General features: G+C 41.0%; 1 protein-coding gene across 1 annotated transcript in view; it reads right to left on the bottom strand.

The window, feature by feature from the left end:
- LOC111869472 (solute carrier organic anion transporter family member 5A1) overlaps positions 1–22,266 on the bottom strand; it is a 70,409-nt gene that overhangs the window by 3,614 nt on the left and 44,529 nt on the right. Inside the window, exons 3-16 of the mRNA XM_023861039.2 lie at positions 19,881–20,229; positions 15,928–16,033; positions 14,621–14,837; positions 13,791–13,949; positions 11,404–11,604; positions 10,569–10,676; positions 8,769–8,878; positions 7,682–7,808; positions 7,394–7,558; positions 6,564–6,762; positions 5,136–5,308; positions 4,110–4,317; positions 2,634–2,822; positions 497–645 (exon numbers count right to left, since the gene is read on the bottom strand). Of these exons, the coding sequence (XP_023716807.1) occupies positions 497–645; positions 2,634–2,822; positions 4,110–4,317; positions 5,136–5,308; positions 6,564–6,762; positions 7,394–7,558; positions 7,682–7,808; positions 8,769–8,878; positions 10,569–10,676; positions 11,404–11,604; positions 13,791–13,949; positions 14,621–14,837; positions 15,928–16,033; positions 19,881–20,158 (2,389 nt within the window). The 5' untranslated portion in view covers positions 20,159–20,229. The remainder of the gene's footprint in view (positions 1–496; positions 646–2,633; positions 2,823–4,109; positions 4,318–5,135; positions 5,309–6,563; positions 6,763–7,393; positions 7,559–7,681; positions 7,809–8,768; positions 8,879–10,568; positions 10,677–11,403; positions 11,605–13,790; positions 13,950–14,620; positions 14,838–15,927; positions 16,034–19,880; positions 20,230–22,266) is intronic.

Raw genomic sequence — 22,266 nt, 5'->3', positions numbered from 1 at the left:
TGAATCTTAGATAATTAAAGCAAGAGACATAAATAGAATCTAATCAGTAGAAACACAATGCTCAATAGAAGTAAAATGTTGCAACAAGCTAGTTCATATTAGGAATGATAATATTAAAAGATAGCTGAAAGCATAATCTACACAAAATAGAACAGATGAATACAGACAAAACTGGATAAAATATTTGAATGAATGACATGAAGGGATACTGCAATAATTCTACAGTATAAAACAAAATAATGTTAAGAACAAGGAAAATCTTTGGCAATGATGGAATGAATGTGTGAACTCAGAAGAGATTTGTTTGCCTATACCATGAAATGAAGAAGAAAGTTAAAACGATTAATTTTGTTCTGAGTTTGTTGCAATGACCTGCCCCTCTGCACAGGACAAATTTAATTTCCCTTGCATTATATTAAAATTTCTAAACAATGTCAATGACAAAAGATACAAATGTAAAATAAAATTACCCCTTCCGTCTACTTGTATAACTTACATTTGTCAAGGCTAATAATGGAGCCTACGACATCACCAACTGTCATGGTAGCCTGCTCTTCAAGCTGGCGTCGTCGTCGCACCAACCACCAGTCCACAAGAAACAAAGCCAGCGCAAGGATCTTGATACCCGCACAGATCCCAACATATCTATAGAATAAAAATGACAGAACATCCAGCTTTTCTTACACTGAGTTTAGTATTGGTTTTAACAATGATTAATAATTAAATGTAAAAATTTAACCCACTGCCTTTTTTAAGGCACATCTGTATCCCTAGGGAGCTACAATTACAATCACTCTGTATGTACATTTATCTCAGAAAAGGGACACCTCCCTGTCGTCATATGTAAGGGAGAAAAGGATCTTACTGTGCTGGGCTCATTTGATAGGGTCCAGTGATCAAGACTGCATCTTTGTAACAGACCTAACTGAGTAAGTTCTAAAGGGTTCTGATGACAGTGTATAATACTCAGAATTACTGGGTTTTTGGATTTTGTCCATCATCGGGTATTCTAAAAACCAGAGAACACATACTATCTAAAGGACCCAACAGAGTATGTGTCTTCCTCCCTTCACTTGAGGATTCAAACAGATCCAGTTTCCAAAATGTTGTGTTTTCTAGTTTCTAGAATATCAGACACTGGATATAGTCCAAAACCCCAGTAATTCTGACCAACTGAGTAAGTTCCTTTGCTCCCTTACATCTGAAGGTGAAACCAATCCAGTTTCCAAAATGTTGTGTACCCTAGGTAACAGACAATGAACAACATATATAGCATCTTCACAGAGTTCCTGCAGGACCACATCAGTATAATAATATTCAACTGATGAAGATATGCTATGCCACAAAAATTGCAATAGATCCCTTCTCCTTGTCTTGCTGGACCTGAATGAACTGCTGGATCACAGGTGATACTTACAGTCTTTATGGTAGTGTCTGTTTACAATTTGGGCCCAATCTGTTTACAGTTTCTGTCAAAATATGTGAGTGTAGTCTGCATTTAGGTTACTCTTTGAAAATTCTGTGCTGACTGTTGGCTACAGTTTGAGCCTTACTTACTTAAGGAGCTGAGCCCTTCTTGAGGAGAAGCCAAATCTGCAACCACTCAAAGTCAAAGTCATATTGCGACTGACGGCCAGTCAGTCAGTAAGTCTTGGTATCGAGCACTCCCCTGAGGCTCATGACCAGATATTTATTGCTCCTCGACTGTTACCGTCTTGTTTCTGTGTGGCGCCCTCTCTAACGAGAGGATGGGTCTGTCTTTTGTATATGCTGCTGGCCCTTGCCAGCGCAGTGTTTCTCGGGTCCTAGTCCCTTGGGACTAGCAACCATATTTTACTGCCTCACATTTGAGAATTCCTGCAGCTACGCAAGAATTTTATGGAACCCGAAGGTTCATTACCGTGTTCACAGGACCCATCGACTGATCCCTGTCCTGAGCCAGATCAATCCAGTTCATACCTTCCCATCCTATCTCTCTAAGATCCATTTTAATATTGTCCACCCACCTATGCCTTGCTCTTCCCAGTGGTCTCTTTCCTTCTGGCTTTCCCACCAATGTCCTATATGCATTCCTCCTGTCACTTCATCCCCCTTCAGTACACAGTTTCAGCCTTGGTGATTTAATTACAAATTTGTTCTACACCCTTGCTATAATTTGAACTGAAAATTTGAAAATTTTGGGCTAATACTGAGCAATAATTTGAGGCCAGCAACTAGACATGGGGTTTGGAATGATAACTGGACATATCTGAGGCTCATAACTACACAGTTTCTCTAAGTTACACCTCCATAAATCACTACAACTACAGCACATACAAATTCTTCTGTTCGTTACTCTGTTATTACTAGTTGCTGCTAGGTAACAGCTTCTAACATTGGAGATTCCTCATAGCCAATCTTGAACTGCCCACTGACTGCTGCTGCTGGTCCTGGTTATATAGCTTCGGCATAAACTGCACAGAAAACACTGTGTCCTCTGTTATTGTGTCATTATATGTTGCTATGGAAAATATGTTTGCCATGCTGCTGCGTAGCCAGAACTGCCTCTACTCACTCCATTGTCCTGGTTTACAGCCTTCATGCCATGTTATGGTGTATACGTATTTTGAGACTGATCTGTAAGGACAACTCACTTGTATCGGAACTGCTCAATATCATATAGAAGGCACCGTCCCCCTCTCTCGCCGCACGTGCTCTTCCACAGAAGACATGTTGAATCAATCAAATTTCCAAACAGTATTGGCGCAGGTATATACCCAAACAGACGGAATATCACAAATTGCATCCCCAAAGCAAAGGATCGTTCCTCTTCTCCTACAGACCTGTGACGGAAAGAAAAATATGAAATAATAAGAAGATTCTTAAATTCACATGCATAATGCACAAAATTATTTCCCCCAAATTACCTTCTTTTAACACATCTCTTACATTTTTAAGTAAAGCAGCTGTCCCTGTAACAGGCTGTGAAGGCCCATAGGGTTGTGAGACGTTGAGGGTCCCACATGTTCTATACAATCGGCTCACAGATGTCGGTGAGGTTGTCAGCCTTACGCACCAGCCGCCCTTAACCCCCAGGAAGATTCCTGGTACTCATTTCTGTTAGAGGCTGAGTCGACCCCAGGGCCATAGTGTGGCTGGAAGGATTAGGTCAATTGAAAGAAATCCAATGACCTCGTCGGGATTCGATCCCGCGACCTTCTGGCTTGTAGCATACTGCCTCAATCAACTATGCTACTGCGTGCCCCCCCAACAAGTCTTATATTAATAAATGAGAATGAACTGCACAATATGTATATGGAACAGGGTGAAAATTGTACATTGAAATAAGAGTACACATCAATGAGTTTTGACAATCACGTGTGTGTGTGTGTGTGTGTGTGTGGGTGCAAGGGGGGGCAAGGGGGGCTTACAGGCTAACAGCTTCCAACTCTATTCAAAACTATATAGTAATAAAATACACTACAGAAATCAGATATGAAACTTTGTGATAATGGTATATTAATACAATTATTGTGTTTTTGGACCTTAACCATTCTCCTTTTTTTTTATTTACAACAATGTTTCTTGACTCTGTCTCCGTCCTTAGGTGAAAAGCCTACTCAGTTTGACTCAATAAACAGAGGTAGTCACTACCACCAAGACTAGCTCTATCTCAATGTATAATTTCTTCCATTTAAAACTTCAGTCAGTTTGGTGTTTCAATAGGACCGCCTCTGTGGGCTAGTGGTCAGAGTTCCTGGCTACAGACCCAGAGGTCCGGGTTCAATTTCCAGCGCTACCAGGTTCTTTGAGAAGCAGTGGGTCTGGAACAGGGTCCACTCAGCATCGTGAGGATAACTGAGGAGCTACTTCAAAGAAATAGTGGCTCCGGTCTAGAAAACCGAAATTAACGGCCATAGGGACCCACTGCGCTGATAATGTGACATCCTCTATCTTCTAAAGTTGGCACTACCTTCACCGACAAGCAGCGGTATAGTTCACTTGCAGACTATAACCACGGAGTTTGTGTTTTGATTTAGTGTTTCAATCCACTGCTCCACAGAAGAAACCTTAAATAGAGGGGTTCACTGTAGTCAAAGAAAATGGAACATCATGGGCAAGACACCAACCTGAGAACAATCATTAGCAGTGGCATCTGAGTGACCGCGACAATGAACGTCATGAAGAAGAGCAATATGAGGAATGGGAAGATGGTTCTACACGGGGAGTTACACGGACCAGCCGTAGCCACCGGAACCACCGTCACTTCGGCAAACTCTGCTGCGGCAGATGGGCCACTGCTACCACTTGTAAGCAAGCTGAAGTTGCCATGAATACCTGTGGAAAGAGTTAAATGGTTTACTTCACGTGATAAAGCACTCTAATTGCAGTACAGGTGACATTTCATTTTAATATCATATATTCAACACAGGACACATATATGGCACAACTGTTCAAACATTAGAGATATTAATCATTCAAAACAAAGGCCAATCACTATTGCTAGTGGGGTGGGATTAAGTCCCTTGTACTGCGGCCACTTCTGGCCTATTGTACCAGCCCCAGATGATAGGGGAGGGTGATTGTGGAGCAATTGGTGGAATGAAGATTGGCAGGGGAAACCGAAGTACTCGGAGGAAACCTGTCCCAACACCACTTTGTCCACCACAAATCCCACTTGACCAGACCCGGGATCGAACCTGGGCCACCGTGGTGGGAAGCCAGCGACTATCTGCTTGAGCTACGGTGCGGCCAGACCATGGGTTTGATTCCCAATGAGGTCATTGGATTTTTCAATTAACTTAATCCTTCCAGCCACACTATGACCCTGGGGTGGACTCAGCCTTTAACAGAAATGAGTATCAGGAATCTTCCTGGGGGTAAAGGATGGCCGGTGCATAAGGTTGACAACCTCACTGCCATCTGTGAGCTGACTGTGTAGAAAATGTGGGAACCTCAATGGCTTACAACTCTGAGTCTCCATGGCCTGTTGCAGGGATAGCTTTACCTTTCTTTTGCTTTACTTATCCAAACACAAGTCTAGAACTTCACCAGAAGACCACCATATTTGGTGTGAAGACTTCATTAATTTAAGGGTACGAGTATGTCACACTCACACAAACAAACGAATTACAGTAGAGTGTCAAAATACCTACAGGCACAGTTGGTGTAGTTGGAGCTGGAAGAGAAGGCCGTGCAGCCAGCATGACAAGGACTGAAGTACGTCAGGCCATTGTTCCCACATACTGGCTCCACATCTGTCATGCGACACTCACATCCAAAATTGCACGATGCTGTCAGATTCACTTGGAATGGCTCCGGTTTAGAACTGCAAAGACATCAAACAGTCTACATATAATCAACTAACAGTACTGAGGCATTGAAAAGGAATCCTTTACATTAATCTGAGCACAATGACATACATACGTGTATAATGTTCATACAGGGAAAGTGTACATGCATAATTAACAATCACAAATCTTATATGATTTTATATACAGGAATTTATGTACTTAATACTACAAACAACAGCCCGCTCACCTAGCTTCCATAATATGACATACCCCTGGGCATAATGACCTTCACAATTTGACGCTTAACAACAAGTATCCACATTAACTATAACTTGAGGTCATAATTTTACACTATATTGGGCATCTTAACCTTGAAAACCTGATAATATATAATGTTTTAAACAAATTTAATATTGTCATGTGTAGGGTGGTATGCATGACAAAAATAATGGGTTCTAGTTCGGATGATTGGATTTATTGGCACCTTGGTCACAAGTTCTCTTAATCACACTTAAATACAGCGCTATCGCTGATTTGCACATCTTACAATCACCGTTGCACATGCACTAGGATTCCCAGTTTTCACTAGTCATCTCCTGGCAACAGATAATCAACACAGAAACTAGCACTTCAAATCACTATGAAGTCTTCTTACTATTTCGTCTTCAATCACTCTGGAACCTTGGAACTAAAATTTCTTCTGGACTCACTCCTCCAGCTTATGACTGACTCATAACTGCCCTTGAACTAACTCTGTCAGTCCATTTACTTCTCTTATAAGCACTCTGCACATACCTCAGGAATAAACACTGTCTCTATTGTTGCTGACATCACCGTTTATGCTTAAGTGTGTTTACCGAACCGTTGCTTAGAAATGGGTTGCATAAACACATATGCTTTGCCACATTTTCTACAATCTATTAGGTATAAAAGTAAAGCTATCCCTGTAACAGGCCATGAAGGACCATAGGGTTGTGAGACATTAAGGGTCCCACACTATCTAGACAATCGGCTCAAAGATGGCGGTAAGGTTGTCAGCCTTACGCGCCAGCCGCGCTTTACTCCCCAGGAAAATTATTTATTTAATTCCTGGTACTCATTTCTGTTAGTGGCTGAGAGAACCCCAGGGCCATAGTGCGGCTGGAAGGATTAGGTCAATTGAAAAAATCCAGTGACCTCATCGGTATTTGAACCCGCGACCTTCCGACTTGTAGCATAGTGCCTTAACCACTATGCTACCGCGTGCCCCGTATCTATTAGGTATACAGTTGTGATATAATTCAAACAGACCTATTGAAGTACGGAATAGTCGTGCCGGCCATCTTAACATTTTCACAACCGAGGAAGAAGAGAAGGCCATAACATGCTAGGCAGACAGTATTTGATATGAGCACAAACTGAACTGCTCCTTTAGGCCTAAGTTCCAGCCGTTTCAAGAGGCAGCCACCCATGAAGATCCCAATGCATGCTCCAGGAATTGCAATGGAACCTAAAGTGGAAGAAATCATATTAGACTTAATATAGGATTATTGCTAACTAGTATACGGGCCACTGAGATTTCACTGGTAAATTTTTTAAAATAAAATTTATCAAAAATACCTAACCTCAATAACTTTCTGCTCCTATCTACAATTCCCATTTCCCATTTCTATAGTTCTCACAGATAACCTCTCCATTCTTACATACATAATTAAATATTTCACTGAAAATGTACAATATCAATGATGAAAAGTTGTTTTCTGCAAAGACATAGGATGAAAAGCTAACTAAAACACAGAAATTTCTTTCACTGTTGTTTGGGAGCCAATCCTGTAACTACTGCTACAGCTTTCTGGTTATATTCTTTTTGCAGAGGGGACTATTTTAAGAAGTTTTCAGTATCCTGAGTATATGAGTATATAGTACAAAACAGTGTGAGTAGTAATGAATTAGTAGGGTTCTGGAAGGAAGTGGTTGTGGTTTAATAAGGGTACTATGTCAGCAGTTGCCTACAGAGACTGGGGAAAACCACACAACACCTTATTTAGGACATGTGGTGGCCTGGCTGAGATTCAAACTGAGCACCTCCTGAGTACAAGTCTAGAGTCACCTGCTCAGCAGTCTCCTGTGTTGCTGCTCACCTGTGAACACACTGGCCTGGCTCTTTCCGAGACTGAATTGTGTCTCCAGGTACTTAGGAAGGAATACAACAAATCCTGACACAATGATGAGTTCCATGCAGGCACCAAGGCATGTAACTACGTACACAGAGTTGCACACGAGCCGCCACATTGACCGAGGGATGTCTGCAGGTCAGCACAAATACACATCATCACACAGGTGAACTTGAACTTAACAAGCTCATCAATCATAAATCATCATAATCATCATCATCACAACAACAACAACAAAGAATTCTGAGTACTCACCTTTAATATCTTTACCATAACCTGAATCATTGGTTTGGCCTTGTCCTGTAGCAATGTCTGTTGACTTTGCAGGACGAACTTGGTCAGGACGAGACTTCTCCATCAGTCGAATTTTCTCCTTCTCTCTCTGCGGAAGTAAGAGGAACCAGTGTCTCAGGATATGCTCCACACAATGCACTGAGTGTTGTGGTCAAGTGGGTCATATTCTAAATTCATATTCAGGAGCCTTGGGTTCAAATTTTGGTTAGGCTGCACCATAGTTTATCGGTTAGTCACTGGCTTCCCACCTTGGCGGCCCGGGTTCGATCCTGGGTCTGGTGAAGTGCGATTTGTGGTGGACAAAGTGGCGCTGGGGCAGGTTTTTTTTTATAATTTTCTTCAATTCCTCCATGCATATGCTGGGACAGCACTTCAAACTGGGGCAAGAATGCTTATATCCATACCCCTTTCAAGTCATTGTTTACTGGATTAATATGCTTATAATTTCATTTAATGATGCTGTGTAAGTTGTGTATAGTTTGCTTGGGGACTAAAACCACGGAGTTTAGTTTAGTTTTAGTTAGTGTAAGTTGTGAAGATTATATAGTGCTGACAGGATGTGAGAATGTGAATAGATGCAGTGAGTTTATTATGCAGTGGCCATGATATAGTTGGATTCTCACTATGGAGCCTTAATTCAATTCTGGAAGACTTCACAAGAGATTTGCGGTAAACAATGTGACACTGCCAATTCTTCAAGGTGAGGAAGGCAGAAAATGTACTTCCAAATTTACATTTAATCCACTTAAGATTATTTTTACTGATAGTCCTAGAGTATTCAGGTCAGAAAAATAAATTTTGAAAATATAATTTTAATTTTTGGTATATTTCTGTCTTCTCTCAGTTTTTATTTTTCTCCAAATATCCAGGGTGGTAAGGGATGGCAAATGACTGGCCCACCCCTCCTGCTGGCCCCAGTGCTGTATTGACTGCAGTATCTTTAGTCCTAACCTAACTGCCTGACTTCTGTTACAGCCTTAAGTTATGGAAATCTGTTTAAAAATGGATCTATAAAGAAAATGTGATATCTAATAATACTCTTTCTTACCTGTAGTGTCTTAGGGAAGGCATAGAATGGAATTGCAACCATTACAAGAAGAAGTCCACAGAGTAAAAATCCCCCCCACCACATACCAACCCATCTTCTATCACCAGGATCTGAAAATGAGACATAATTCATTATTTGAAAATTGCTTTAAAATGCCTGTCCATTTCATTAATGCACTGAAACAGTTACCAGCTCATCATTCACCCAGTGTCAGACCACAGAGGCCATATCAATAAACAATTCTGTGTCATTATGGAAGTGGCGGTTAAGTCACTCAACATCACTTTTCAGGAGAATATGAAACAAGTTTAGACTTACATGAAGTAATGTACTTAAAACAGTACTTCATTATGCAACTGAATACAAAGTATTGTGCATTACTGACATGACTCACTTTCAACTTGAGCCTTTTAATGTGGTAAATTTTGTGATGAACCTGTGAAAGTCTGATCTTACTCTCTTTTCTGTAACACCACAGAATTGGCAACATATTTATTTAAGAGTTTTGAGGTTAAGAATGCCATGTATAATAAAATTATGGTCTTGTGGGCTGTGACAGCATACAATCTCATAGATAGGTACCAATATACTCCTAGAGAAAAGTGACAGATTTCTGTGGCAAAGGTACCAGATTCAAGATTGGCTAGATCAGGTTCTTCTTATTTATACATTTCCTCATCTCTGACAAAGGTAATACAACACTGTGAATGTGAGACCCCTGATCCCTTGTTGGAGCCCATGTTAAGCCCAAGATCATCTATAATTCTGTCTAAAAACTGAATTCTTTATGTAGGATTTGAGGTTCTTCCATCCATGGATATGAAGAGCTCTATCTTCTGGGATATACATTGTTAGCAAACTACATGGTGTTATATCCTAGAAGACAGAACTCTTCTGAATTCTGTACAGTTATATGGTTATATGTACATGACTATAGAAGACACTGATAAAGTTTCATAAATCTGCACATATTCAATCTTGGCTAGAAAAGAACTGGATTGTGGGTTATTTTCTGATGCTGTCAGTAGCTAGACTGCATAGCTTCAAATGGTTGATTGACTGTTGGGTGATAAATATGATAAATGTGGATGGAAACAGTCATGGCCTAACTGAGATATTATCCTGACATTTGCATGGAGGGACCAAGGAAAACCACAAAAAAATATTAGTCAGGATAACCAAGGTCCCAGCTGAGATTGAAACTAAGCATCCTTGAATAAAAGTGCAGAGCATTATCATTAGATTGACCTGCTTAGTGTATCTAGAGTCTTATAATTTGTGCCATATTTTTTTAGTGTTCTTTCAAATGTGAATATTTGACATGTTGCCTAAACTGTTTACCTGACAATGAACACAAAGGCAGTCCCAAAACGTTATGGTTCTATTCTATATTTATGAGGTTCACTGCACAAAGACACTTAAATTAAAATCATTTTCTACTTATGCAAAAATTTATTTAAATCCCATCATGAAAATAGGGTCTACTTACATAAAAAAATATTTCAATCCTATGCCACAAAAAATAAATGCCCACAGCACCATCTACTGCTGCAAACCTACTGTCCCCTCTATACATCCTTATAACAAGGCAGTATCAACTAATGCAGCAGAACTGATTTCACATTAACATATTAAATGTCAACTCTGTCACCTAACAAGCTGAAATTTACAGTTTGTCAATACTGATCTTGGGAAGTGACAACCTGTTGCCACTGAATATGTAAATGTCATTTACTATCTTTAAAGTCATTATTCTGGTCCACATTCATGAGTTAGCTATTTGTGAAGACAGAGACTCACCAATGGTGACAATGGAACTGGAGAAAGAATCCATATGGAATGATAATAAGTATGCTCCCAGAAGAAAACCAAGAACTGGTCCAAATGCTGCCATACTGTACATACAACCTAAAAAAAGAAGAATAGAAGTCAGCTAAAAGATGATTTATCACATTCAAACATCCTGCATGACGCTTCACAGTGAAGTGTACTGAAAAGGTTGAAACCGGAATGTGTTGCCTATGGGAGGACAGATAGATAGAGGGCAGAATGATGTCATAACAATAACAATAACAATAATAATTCAATTCAATTCAATCCTTTATTATTTATGTACTGAGCCAACAGCCGCAAGGCCAATTACAGACACAGCACAGTGTATATAATAGTTATGTACTGGACAAACACGACATAAAGTCAAAGACTAATTAAAGATAAACACTGGAGGAAAAGCATAATAATAATAATTACAACAACAACAACAATAATAATAATAATAATAATAATAATAATAATTTGAATTCTTGTTTATGAACATGCAGACTTAACAGCCCAGAGGTCATTTACAAAGTTAGCACGAGTACTTAGAAAGAATTAGCAAAAAACTCATGAATAAGTTACAAAATGAGGCAGTTTATATAATTCAATTCAACTCAATTAATTTCCTTTATTTAAGTGCTTGCCAACAGCGAGTGACATACAACACGTGAGCATTGAGTGTATACATAACAAACGCTAGACTAAGGCTAGAACTGGATGACTAATTCAATTCAGTTCAATTCTTTATTATTTATTTGCTGAGTCAACAATAACAATAATAATAAACACTTGACATGATTAGTTGGGTTACACTAACCTATGTAGAGAGAAGCACTCTCTGGGCGGACATGATCATCTATGTACGTTGTGCCGAGGGTGAAAAGAGGTGAGCCTCCACAGCCCAATAGGAGCTGAGCTAACAGGAACAACAAGACAGGTCCCGTGGTGGAAGGAGAGCCCTGAATGCAGTTGTCCCCTCGGAGGTTGTTATGTGGTGCAAGGGGTGGTGATGAAAGACCTGAAACAAACAAAAAAGATCTGGGGAAAAAAGAATAATAAATTCACTGCTTCATATACAGGTAATGTATGAGTATGTATGTTAGTTCCAAACTTTATCAATTATATAAATGAATATTACTAGACAGAGGGATACCCAAATAATGTAAAAAAATCAGTGCACAGATTAGTCCTTTCAATTGATTTCACACCTCTCGGTTCAACAATAAATGCAGCTGATTATCAGGAAACTCCAAAGAGACTGAAGGAGGCTATTTGGTGCAAGAGACCAAATTACTTCTGCATGACGATGCTCGACCTCATACTGCTGCCAGAACCGTGTATGTCTTGAACTCCTTGGACTTGAAAATTCTTCCACATACACAAACCACTCCTCATTTGGCAGCATTGGACTTTCACCTCTTCCAAAAACGAAAATGCATCTCTGAGGTCAGCACTTCCACTCCAATGAGGATGTTCAAAACGAAGCCAAGAGATGGTCATGTGCCCAGCATGCATTTTTTTTTCCTATGTGGGGCTCAACAAATTGACATATCACTATGATACGTATCTAAACGGAGTTAGTGACTATGTGGAGAAGTAAAGCTAATATGAGACCGTACCTCAGCCTTGTGGGTTACTCTGTACATCATTTTACTTCGATAAAAAATACCATATGCATGGTACACTCTGAAGATCGCAGACTGTGTTGGTGTGAATACATTGCCCGGTGAAGTGTGTATCTACAGGGAATGACCAATATTGCTTTTGTAAAAGTAAACTAGACAAGAGCTTTCAGCCACTGTTCAGCTATATACCTTTCATACCTTGAACACATAGTTGCATAGTTCATGTCATAGAAGAAGTTTATAAAGGGAAAGTTAAGATGAAAAAAAATACACGGGGAGAAAGGGGAGAAGGAAGAGAAGAAGAAGAACAAATGTAACAGTTGGCTAAAAATTAGATGATGCAGAAGAGAAAGAGATTAAAGAGGGAGAAAGAAGGATATGGAGAACAGAAGAAGAAGAAGAAGAAGAGAACACTTAGGAGAGAGAAGCAAGAAATTAAGAGAAAAAGAAAGAGGAAAGACAAGATTAATAAGATTTAAACAAGAAGAGATTATGAAATAGGAAGATGATCAGAAGAAGATGATGAAGAGGGAGTAAAACAATGATAAGTTAATAATATTGTCACGTGTTCGTAAGCAGACATTGAATTTGGATTGGCAATTGGATTAACTGAGCACTTATAAATCAGAACTGTGTAATAATAACGCTCTTAGTAATTCATGTACTCTGTTTCTCATTACAACATACATTAAGTCTCCTCAGTTTACTGCATCTTCACCAGTCTTTGCCTGGTAACAGATGTCAGCAATGTTCACGGCTCACGTCGTTGCCAGCCTTCGACCATCTCACACCTAACTTCAAAGTCAGTGTTACATTAATGACCTACACTCAGTCGGTCAATTTGTCTTGCCATCCAGCCCCACCTGGGGTCCAAGACTAGATTTTTGTTACTGTCAGATAGTTGCGGGTTTGCTGATGTGGGGCGCTCTCTCTGATGAAAGGATGAGTCAAAGTTAATTTACGACTGGCGGTTTACGCCGAGCAGTTTGTCTTGGCACCAGGCCCCTTGAGGCCCATGATCAGAAATTTTTTCCAACTGAACTCTAATGGTAATAGTCCTTATCTAACATCCTCTCTGCCGAGAAGATGGATTTGTCTCTTATGAATACACTTGGCCTTTTGTCAAGTGTACATTTCGCACATATAACATGTTATTGAAAATTCTTCCTTTTGCACTACACACAAGTCCTCTGTCAGTACAGGCTTTACAGAGCAGATTATGCTTAACTTGCATATCTTATGCTATGACAACTTAGTCATTTGAACGGTCGTAAGCTTGACCACCGCCAAGTTCAAGCCTCTTAAGGATGGGTCATTTCTTGTTCATGCTCACTATATAGCTTCTGCATGGATCACACAGAAAACACGGTTTCCAACAGTTCTTCTATTGTTGCACACATATCAATTGCCATGATACCTGTTCATTTGCCCCAGAACAGACAGTGTGATCATGTCACAATAATATATTCTTACCATATTATAAATACTGCATTCTTAGTGTTGCACAGACCACAGTAAGTGACAAGATTAGAGTCAAGGCATGCCACTGTACCATGCAAGCAATGAAAGGGTTACTAACCTGACGATAATCTTCCCAACCCCATGTCTTGTTCTCTAACAGACACGCCCCGACAAATATTGTCGGAGCTGGAGTTGGCAAGGGTTGATGCTAGCTGCTGATCAGCTATGAAATGTGGTACTGTGAACACTATGGATCCAATACCCATCACAATGGAACCTGGAAACACGATACTGGTTTGACTCAAAGCAGGCAAAGTGAAAATTAAAAAAGCTGGAACTGTATTTGATTTTTCTATTAGAAATAATGCCATCAACATGCTGATCCCAGTACACATAATAGACAGACTGTGTGACTTTTTTTTTACTGTTAGTGGGGCGAGACTAAGTCCCTTGTACTACAAACACTTCTGGTCTATTGTACCAGCCCCAGATGACAGGTGAGGGTGATTGTGGAGCAATTGGTGGAATGAAGATTGGCAGGGGAAACTGAAGTACTAGGAGAAAACCTGCCCCAGCGCCACTTTGTTCACCACAAATCCCACTTGACCAGACCGAGGATCAAACCCAAGCTGCCACGGTGGGAAGCCAGCGATTAACCGCCTGAGCTATGGCGTGGCCAGAGATGGAATGACAGTCAGAATACAAATGACAACAGGTGGAAGTGAGGGAAGGCACACAGAAGGGAGGTACCTACTAGAGGGAAAATATGTGTTCATTCTTTCCTTGACCCAACTTCAGTTCTCTACCCAAAATACAGTTTAGTGTTTAAACTGTACTTTTCACATTATACCGCCATTTATGCAGAAGTTTCCCTTTTCTTACGGGTTTCTCAATGGTAGTTGAAGGGTACAAAGTGTGAAGCTTAATGGAAGATAATTCATGACTTACCAACAGCAATCCACACAGGGATGTGTCTCCTACTACCAAGATAGCTCACAAAGATGACAGTAATGACATTTCCAATCTCATATGAAGATGCAATAAGGCCTGACAAACTGGATGGAATTTCAAACCTCTTCTCTATAGTTGTAATGACAGAATTGATATATCCAGAACTCAGGGCTTGCTGAAGAGTCACCAGGAAAGACAACAGGAGTACAAAAACCTATAACAGAAACATACTTACAATTTTCACAAGGTCTGTCACAATGCTTCAAGAATATAGTATTTAATTTTCAATTTTATAATGTCTTCAAACTCTAAATTTTTTAAACTGGGCTAATATTCTAAATTTTCGGAATGTTCAAATTCTTTTTACATTTATGTGATATTCAATAATTTACAAGTATGGATATTTTAGTAAGGTAAAGCTAACCCTGTAACAGGCCGTGAAAGTCAATAGGGTTGTGAGACATCGAGGCTCCCAAATTTTCTAGACAATCAGCTCACAGATGGCGGTGAGGTTGTCAGGCTTATGCGCTGGCCACCGTTTATCCCCAGGAAGATTCCTGGTACTCATTTCTATTAGAGGCTGAGTCGACCCTAGGGCCATAATGCGGCTGAAACGATTAGGTAAATTGGAGAAAAAAATCCACCTCATCGGGACTCGAACCCGCGACCTTCCGGCTTGTAGCATAGTGCCTCAACCAACTACGCTACATTTTAAAATAAAGGTAAGGTAAAGTTGTCCCTGTGCTTAACTAATTAAGTGCTACGCCATGAAGGCGTACGGGAGAGTGGATGTATAGATCCAAATTTCCTTGACCTCTTCACTTTACCCCCGGGGGGTACCCATTCCATAGGAGATTGTGTGGACCCCAGAGTCAGTCTGGATGATATGGAGAAGTGAAAATTACTGACCCTACTGGGACTCAGACTCTGAACTCTTAGTCCTCCAACCTGTAGCCAGTCACGATAATACTTTTGAAAAAGTTTAGAATTTTTGACATTCCTAAAATCATTTGTGAAAATTTATGATCGCTTTGGCTTCTAGGTTATGGCAACATGCAGCAATGTGGGTGGAGGAACATAACTACTACAGCTCCAGACTACCCTGTGCCGTCCTCATCTTCGGAATACCTTGAAAATGAAGACAGCTGTTGCCTCCAAAATATAAATTCTACCAGACTATACGGTGTCATGTTCATGAAGACAGTAATCTTAATAATGAAAGGAGAGCACATTCATTTCCACATCATAGGTCATGTGTTTCTGACATGATTCAAGCCAACCATCACTAAACCATATAACGATACCTTGATTCCAGCAAAGCGTTGCAGAAAGAGAGGTCTACAGGTAAGAATCCCACAGTCTCTTGAATCCTGAAGCAATATTATAGGCTGAGATCTCTCCTTTTCACTTCTGTGAAAAATATAAGTGAAGTGATACTCAGAATACATAATCAATATGTGTGAGTAGACCTATGTGATAATGTACATCTAAAATATCTCTGATCGCAAGTCATACATTGGCAGCCTTGCAGAAGGGGAGTCCTGCATGTTGAATGAGATCTACGGTATGTCGGTTTTGGTTCTCACCTTACTCACTCATGGAGCTGAGCCCTTCTTGAGGAGACGCCAATTCTGCAGCAACTCAAGAATTTCCCAGCATTTTATGGAACGCGAAGGTTCATCGCTATTGAGCTACATTAATATGACCCTTAAAGAGAGTTTGGCCATACTAACCAAACTAACTAACTTAAGTTGAGCCCTACTTGGGAAGCCCCCAGTTGTGCAGCTATTCAAGAAATTCATAACATTTTATGGAACCCGAAGGTTCATTACTGTGTTCACAAGAGTCCTCCACTGGTCCCTATCCTCAGCCAGATCAATCCAAACCATACCATCCTATCCTATCTATCTAAGATCCATTTTAATATTGTCCAGCCACCTATGTTTGGATCTCATCATATGGTGAAAATAGAATCTAGTGATTTTCTAACAATATAGTTATTATCTATGTCACTGTCCTGTGATGATGAGGATGCATCCTCAAATATGATTAGAAGCTATGTAAACTCTTATATTTGCTTGTTGTAAATCGTTAGGCCATTTAGGTAGAAGAGTCGACTGCTTCTCCCATGTCCTTGTGCCAGTGAGATGTGAACTGTTAGTGGAAATGACAAACCCACAGACTGACAAATTACAAATAAAACCCACCCAGACCACAGCAGATGCTGCAAATGTTCTCAATAATTGTTTGTTTTGTTGCTGTACAGGCTATATTGAAGTCTTTCATGAATTTCATAGTTCTTTTTTATTGCTAGTGGGCTGGGACTAAGTCCCTTGTACTGAGGCCACTTCTGGCCTATTGTACCAGTCCCAGATGATAGGTGAGGGTGATTGTGGAGCAATTGGTGGAATGAAGATTGGCAGGGCAAACCGAAGTACTCGGAGAAAACCTGCCCCAGCGCCACTTTGTCCACCACAAATCCCACTTGACCAGACCCGGGATCGAACCCGGGCCGCCGCAGTGGGAAGCCAGCGACTAACAGCTTGAGCTATAGCGTGGCCAATTTCATAGTTACTGGTGTAACAAATCAGTAAATAAAAAATTGAAATGCAGTGTTATCACTGAAGATAAATTGAATATTTTCTTCCAAAATCCCTCAGGCACATTGGAATTCTAAGCTTCGTGTTTGCGTTGTTCCCGAAAAGGAACTTCAAAGCATAAATGCGAACTTCTTATGGAGATACCAGGAACACGTGCTGAGATCTAACCAACTAGCTCCATGGAGTTCAGCCATTTCTGAGAAGCAAAAAGTTGCTCAGCTACTCAATATCTCCCAAAACTTTATGGAACCCAAAGGATCATTACAATATTAAGAGCCAGCCACTGGTCCCTATCCTGAGCCAGATGAATCCAGTCCATACCCCAATCTATATCTCTAGGATAAATTTTAATTTTATTCTTCCACCTACGTCTAGGTCTTCATAGTGCCTCTTTCCTTTTGGTCTTCCAGCGAATATTCTGTATGCATTCCTGTTCTCTCCCGTGTATGTTATAAGTGAGCCCCTTGTCACCAGGACATAGCCCGTCCTCAGGTTGAGGATGGAGGAGACAGTAAGGAGTCGCGGACAGCAGACAAGGGGTGATACTCCAGCTTGAGGGTTGGGAGTGGGATTAAAAATTTATTACCGCAAAAAAAAAAATACGGATTTTTGCGAAATGTTACACACTGCCTAGGACTTGGACAGATTTATTTTCGTAGCGGCCAAAGCAACGGAAAACTGACATGACAATTGTCACATGTAATATGAGTTAGTTCTCTCTGTAATCTTGGGCTGAAGTCTTAATGATTCCGGTACTAGTCCGAAATTCCTCGGCCGGACTAGCCGGGAGGGGGGGGGGCGTAAGATTTTTCCGTCTGAGCGCCCTGACGATTTGCGGGACGCCCTAATTTAATTACAATCACTGCCAGTAAAAAACATGTCTTGAGGGCGCATCATCATTACATAATGACGTAGTTTTGTTACGTCATCATTAGGTCAATGGACTGTATTTTCGCCATATATGAGATCTCGTTGGAAGCATGGGGAAATTTCATTCTGTAAGGTTACCTACTCAAAGTATTACCTGCTTTTCAGAGATGATTCAGACGAGAAACTCCCACGAAACTCAAGGTGCCACACCACAGGGCGTCTACAAATTACATCTGGTGTGGGGGAAATCCCACTTCATATTTCTATAAGACCAAGTCGTCGATAACCGCCACACCTGGTCTGCAGGAAATGACTTCACGACTGTACCAACATTACGCCTGGTGTGTAGGAAATGCCTCCTTGAAATCGGTTCATGAAATAAACGTACAATTTCACGACGAGTGTTTATCTTGTGGAGTGTGGCGCCGTGCATATTGGCGAAAATTTTATCTACGTTTCAGAGGAGCGTCAATGCATTTATATCAGGGTCAATACCGCCTCATCCAAAACCTGTGGTCTACTTAACGTCCTTCTTAGTATCTCAAATCACATAGGGTCAAATGATAGGAGGGACTGAGAACAACCACTAAAACTTTTTTTTTAGTTTTGTGGGGTGGGGTGGGGTTGGGAGTGACTGAGTTCACTTGATATGTCGGTCATTGTCCCGCCCCGGATGAGTATAAACCATTTTGTGAAATGATAAATGGCAGAAACCGAAGTACTCCGAGAAAACCTGTCCCAATGCCACTTTGTCTGCCACAAATCCCATATTTTTTTACGGCCACTAATTGGCTTATTGCACCAGCTCTGGATGATAGATGATGATGAATGTGGAGCAGTCAGTGAAATGAGAACTGGCAGAAGAAACCTGTTCCAGTGCCACTTTGTTCACCACAAATCCCACATTTTTTTAGTTTGTTGGGGTGGGGTGAGACTGAGTTCACTTGGTACTGCGTTCACTAACTAGCCTATTGTACCAGCCCCGGATGATAGATGATGATGAATGTGGAGCAGTCAGTGAAATGAGAATTGGAAGGGACAACCTGTTCCAGTGCCACTTTTTCCACCATAAAACGTATATGACCTAACCTGGCCTCGACCCCGAGCCGCCGCGGTGGGAAGCCAGCGACTAACCGGCTGAGCTTTAGCGGCCTCCGTAGTCTAGAGGTAACGTTCCCACCTCATGACTCGTGGTACGCGGGTTCAAACCCGGCGGAGGTCGTGGAATGTTTAAGGGCGGAAAAATTCAGGGAACAAGTCCTCCGGGAGAGACTTTAAGCCGTGGGTCCCGTGTCGTAGCTTAACGGCACGTAAAAGAACCTCATATCTCCAAAGGAGGTCACTGAGCCAAATTCAAGGACGTTTCCCGCCCAACAGTGGTCTCTAATGCCTCTGATAGATGGGGGAAGCATTATAGATACCGCCAAGCTAGTAGAGGCCGAACTCGCTGGCTCGGTCGGGACTGATGGTACGCACCAATATCGGTAGGGTATAGAGACTGGTAGAATATCATAGAGGGAAGCATAATAAATCAAACTGGTCGCGGTGCATGGGGAAACCCACCCTCTCCAATAACTAACTAACCGGCTGAGCTTTGGCACGGCCACTAAAGCACTTAGGATAGTTAATGTCCTTGCAGAGATTCTAACCGCTACATCAACTCAAAGAGTCATATCCAACAAGACAGTGTTACTCTTCACATATTTGTATGCATAAAACTGAACTACGTATATCCTTGTCTGCTGGCGAAACCAGCAGTAATTTACCCGACCGATGGACCACCTTACCTGTCAACAATGCCCGCAGAAGGATTCCTGCTGTGACATTTGACAACAGTGTCATGGCAACATGACGTGGAGGAACCCACATTTGTGCCCAGGCTGATGTTCGATGTAACAGTGATGTTAGACTCGTTTACATCCTCTTCGTTCGACGTCGATTCGGAATAGAGTCCTGTCATGGCGTACATGGATTCCTGGCGTCGGTGACCATGCGAATGGCCCCCTGAACCACTAGCTGTTCCTCCCCCACCACTACCGACATTGTTGCTACAACCAGCCGCCATTTATCTCTTCTCTCAAGAAGGTGAACAGTCTACATTGGACTCCAATCAGCTCGCGTTACGCTAATGCGCCTCTGTAACAGAAGAAAAATAACATAACATGCGGCATTCAGCATTTCAGGCCTGGGAGATGATGTTTTCTGGACCTGTATCCTAAATCTTCTGTCCAGAAAGCTTCGTGTGTCTTTGAGACATTTTCGTCGCCTAATGCGACGCTGATTTTCATTCTTCCGTGCTTCTAGAACACCGAACATCTCTGCTGTGATCTTTCCGAGATGAAACGAAGGTCAGATCAATTGCTAACAAACGCAAAAGAGGCAAGACTCATGCTAACAATCTAAAATAACTATGTAAGCAATCTTTATTACTTCTTACTTAGATTATTATTTAAAAATCGTTTCTCTCCCTCATATCAAGACAAGCATGGTACTTTCTCATTTATTAAAATATTCTGAATGTGTGTCTGTATGTGTATCCTCCCGCGTAATCATCTGAATGCCTGTAAGCTACTCGGGACGAGCAGCCTCAAAGTGGGAACAATGTGATATGAAGACTGAAAGCCGGAGTAATGAAGCCAGAAAGGACGGCCGTTGCTAGGCGTAACAATCTATGTTACTATCTGATGATAATGCACGCTCATACCAATAGTAGTTAGAGTATATGATACTTTACAAGCTAAAATTTAATATATATAGAAGTTTATCAAAGGTGTTATTTTTTTTTTTGTAGAATTTACAGCAGTTGACATAAATTATTGATCTCACTATGACCTATGGCTTTTATTTAAAAGTGAGCAAGATTTTTCGTGGCTTTTCTCAGGCCCTCTAGGCAAATGTTAGGGCAGTACCTCGATTAAGCCGTCAGATCTTCTTCCAAATCATTTACACTTCATCAATCATCCTATCATTCAACCGATGACCGAAAGTAAAGCACAAAAGAGTTATTTTGCAAAGAAACTAAAATATAACACTACAGAATCAGAGATGATGAGATATCAGCAAAGTGGAGGGGGGATTTTGATCCTGAAATGACAATACCAACTTGGCTTCGGCAACAGAGATGGCTGCGTACTGACTGAAATAGATTGGCCACGGTGCTCACGAGGGCAGTAGCTGAAGAACAATGTAGAGAAGTGAGTGTGAGGTGAGAAAAGATGAAGTGGGCGCAGTGTGAGGGCCAAGGCAGCGACCGCGCTCACCTGGAGGAGCTATCTTTGTAATGAGAACAGCGACTCCGTGCGAAGTGGCGAGCCATCTTGCGAGGAGAGGAGATACCAACAGAAAGGCGAGAGGGAAAGGAACAAGATATAGACAGAAATACGAAAAAGGGATAATTAAAGAATAAGGGTAAATTCGAAGAAAATCGGAGGAAATAAAAGGTAAGGGGACAAGTAAATGAAGAAACATAAAAATTAAGAGAGGATAAAGGAGGCAATACACATCGAAAGCGGGACGAATAAGGATAAAGAAAAATTAAAAAAGGAAGACATGGAGGAAAAAATAAAAAAATAACACTGAAACATGAAGAGTGGAGAAAGAAGGAATAAGAGAGAATTCAAAGATAAAAGGGATATAAAGAAACAAGGATGAAAGAACAAAGAAGGAAACAGAAACATCAAGAGGTGTGGAAAGGAGGTAAGAAACGGAGAAAAGGAACGAAGAATAATAAAGGAGTACCAGACAGATGAAGACAAGCCTGCTGACTATGGCTACTGTTATTAACTTGTAAAACGCTAAGGTCAGACAATACATTAACCTTTTAACTACCTTCTTATCACACTGAACATGTCCTCTACAAATATGTACTAAGGGAGAATAAGATTACGAAAGATTATAGAAGGCGTATAAGAAATTTGAAAAGATAGCTGTTAAGCAAAAATCTCTTGATAGAACAATTTCTGCAGACGTGCTATATTATCTGCCTATAAATAAGTTAGTCCGAAATACCTAATTATGTAATTTACTTTAGCCGGTCACGGTAGCCGAGCGGTCTAAGGCATGAACTGTCTTCGCTCGCTCGGAAGCCGGGATCGTGGGTTCGGATCTGTTTCCTGTGAGGTACGGACTGAATTCTTATATATTATTCTTATACACTGCCGGTCACAGTAGCCG

The sequence above is a fragment of the Cryptotermes secundus genome, unplaced genomic scaffold (assembly GCF_002891405.2).
Source record: "Cryptotermes secundus unplaced genomic scaffold, Csec_1.0 scaffold1771, whole genome shotgun sequence".
NCBI classification, from domain to species: domain Eukaryota; kingdom Metazoa; phylum Arthropoda; class Insecta; order Blattodea; family Kalotermitidae; genus Cryptotermes; species Cryptotermes secundus.
Note: the sequence above shows the minus strand (reverse complement) of the source record. Positions and strands in the feature narration are given on the sequence as shown.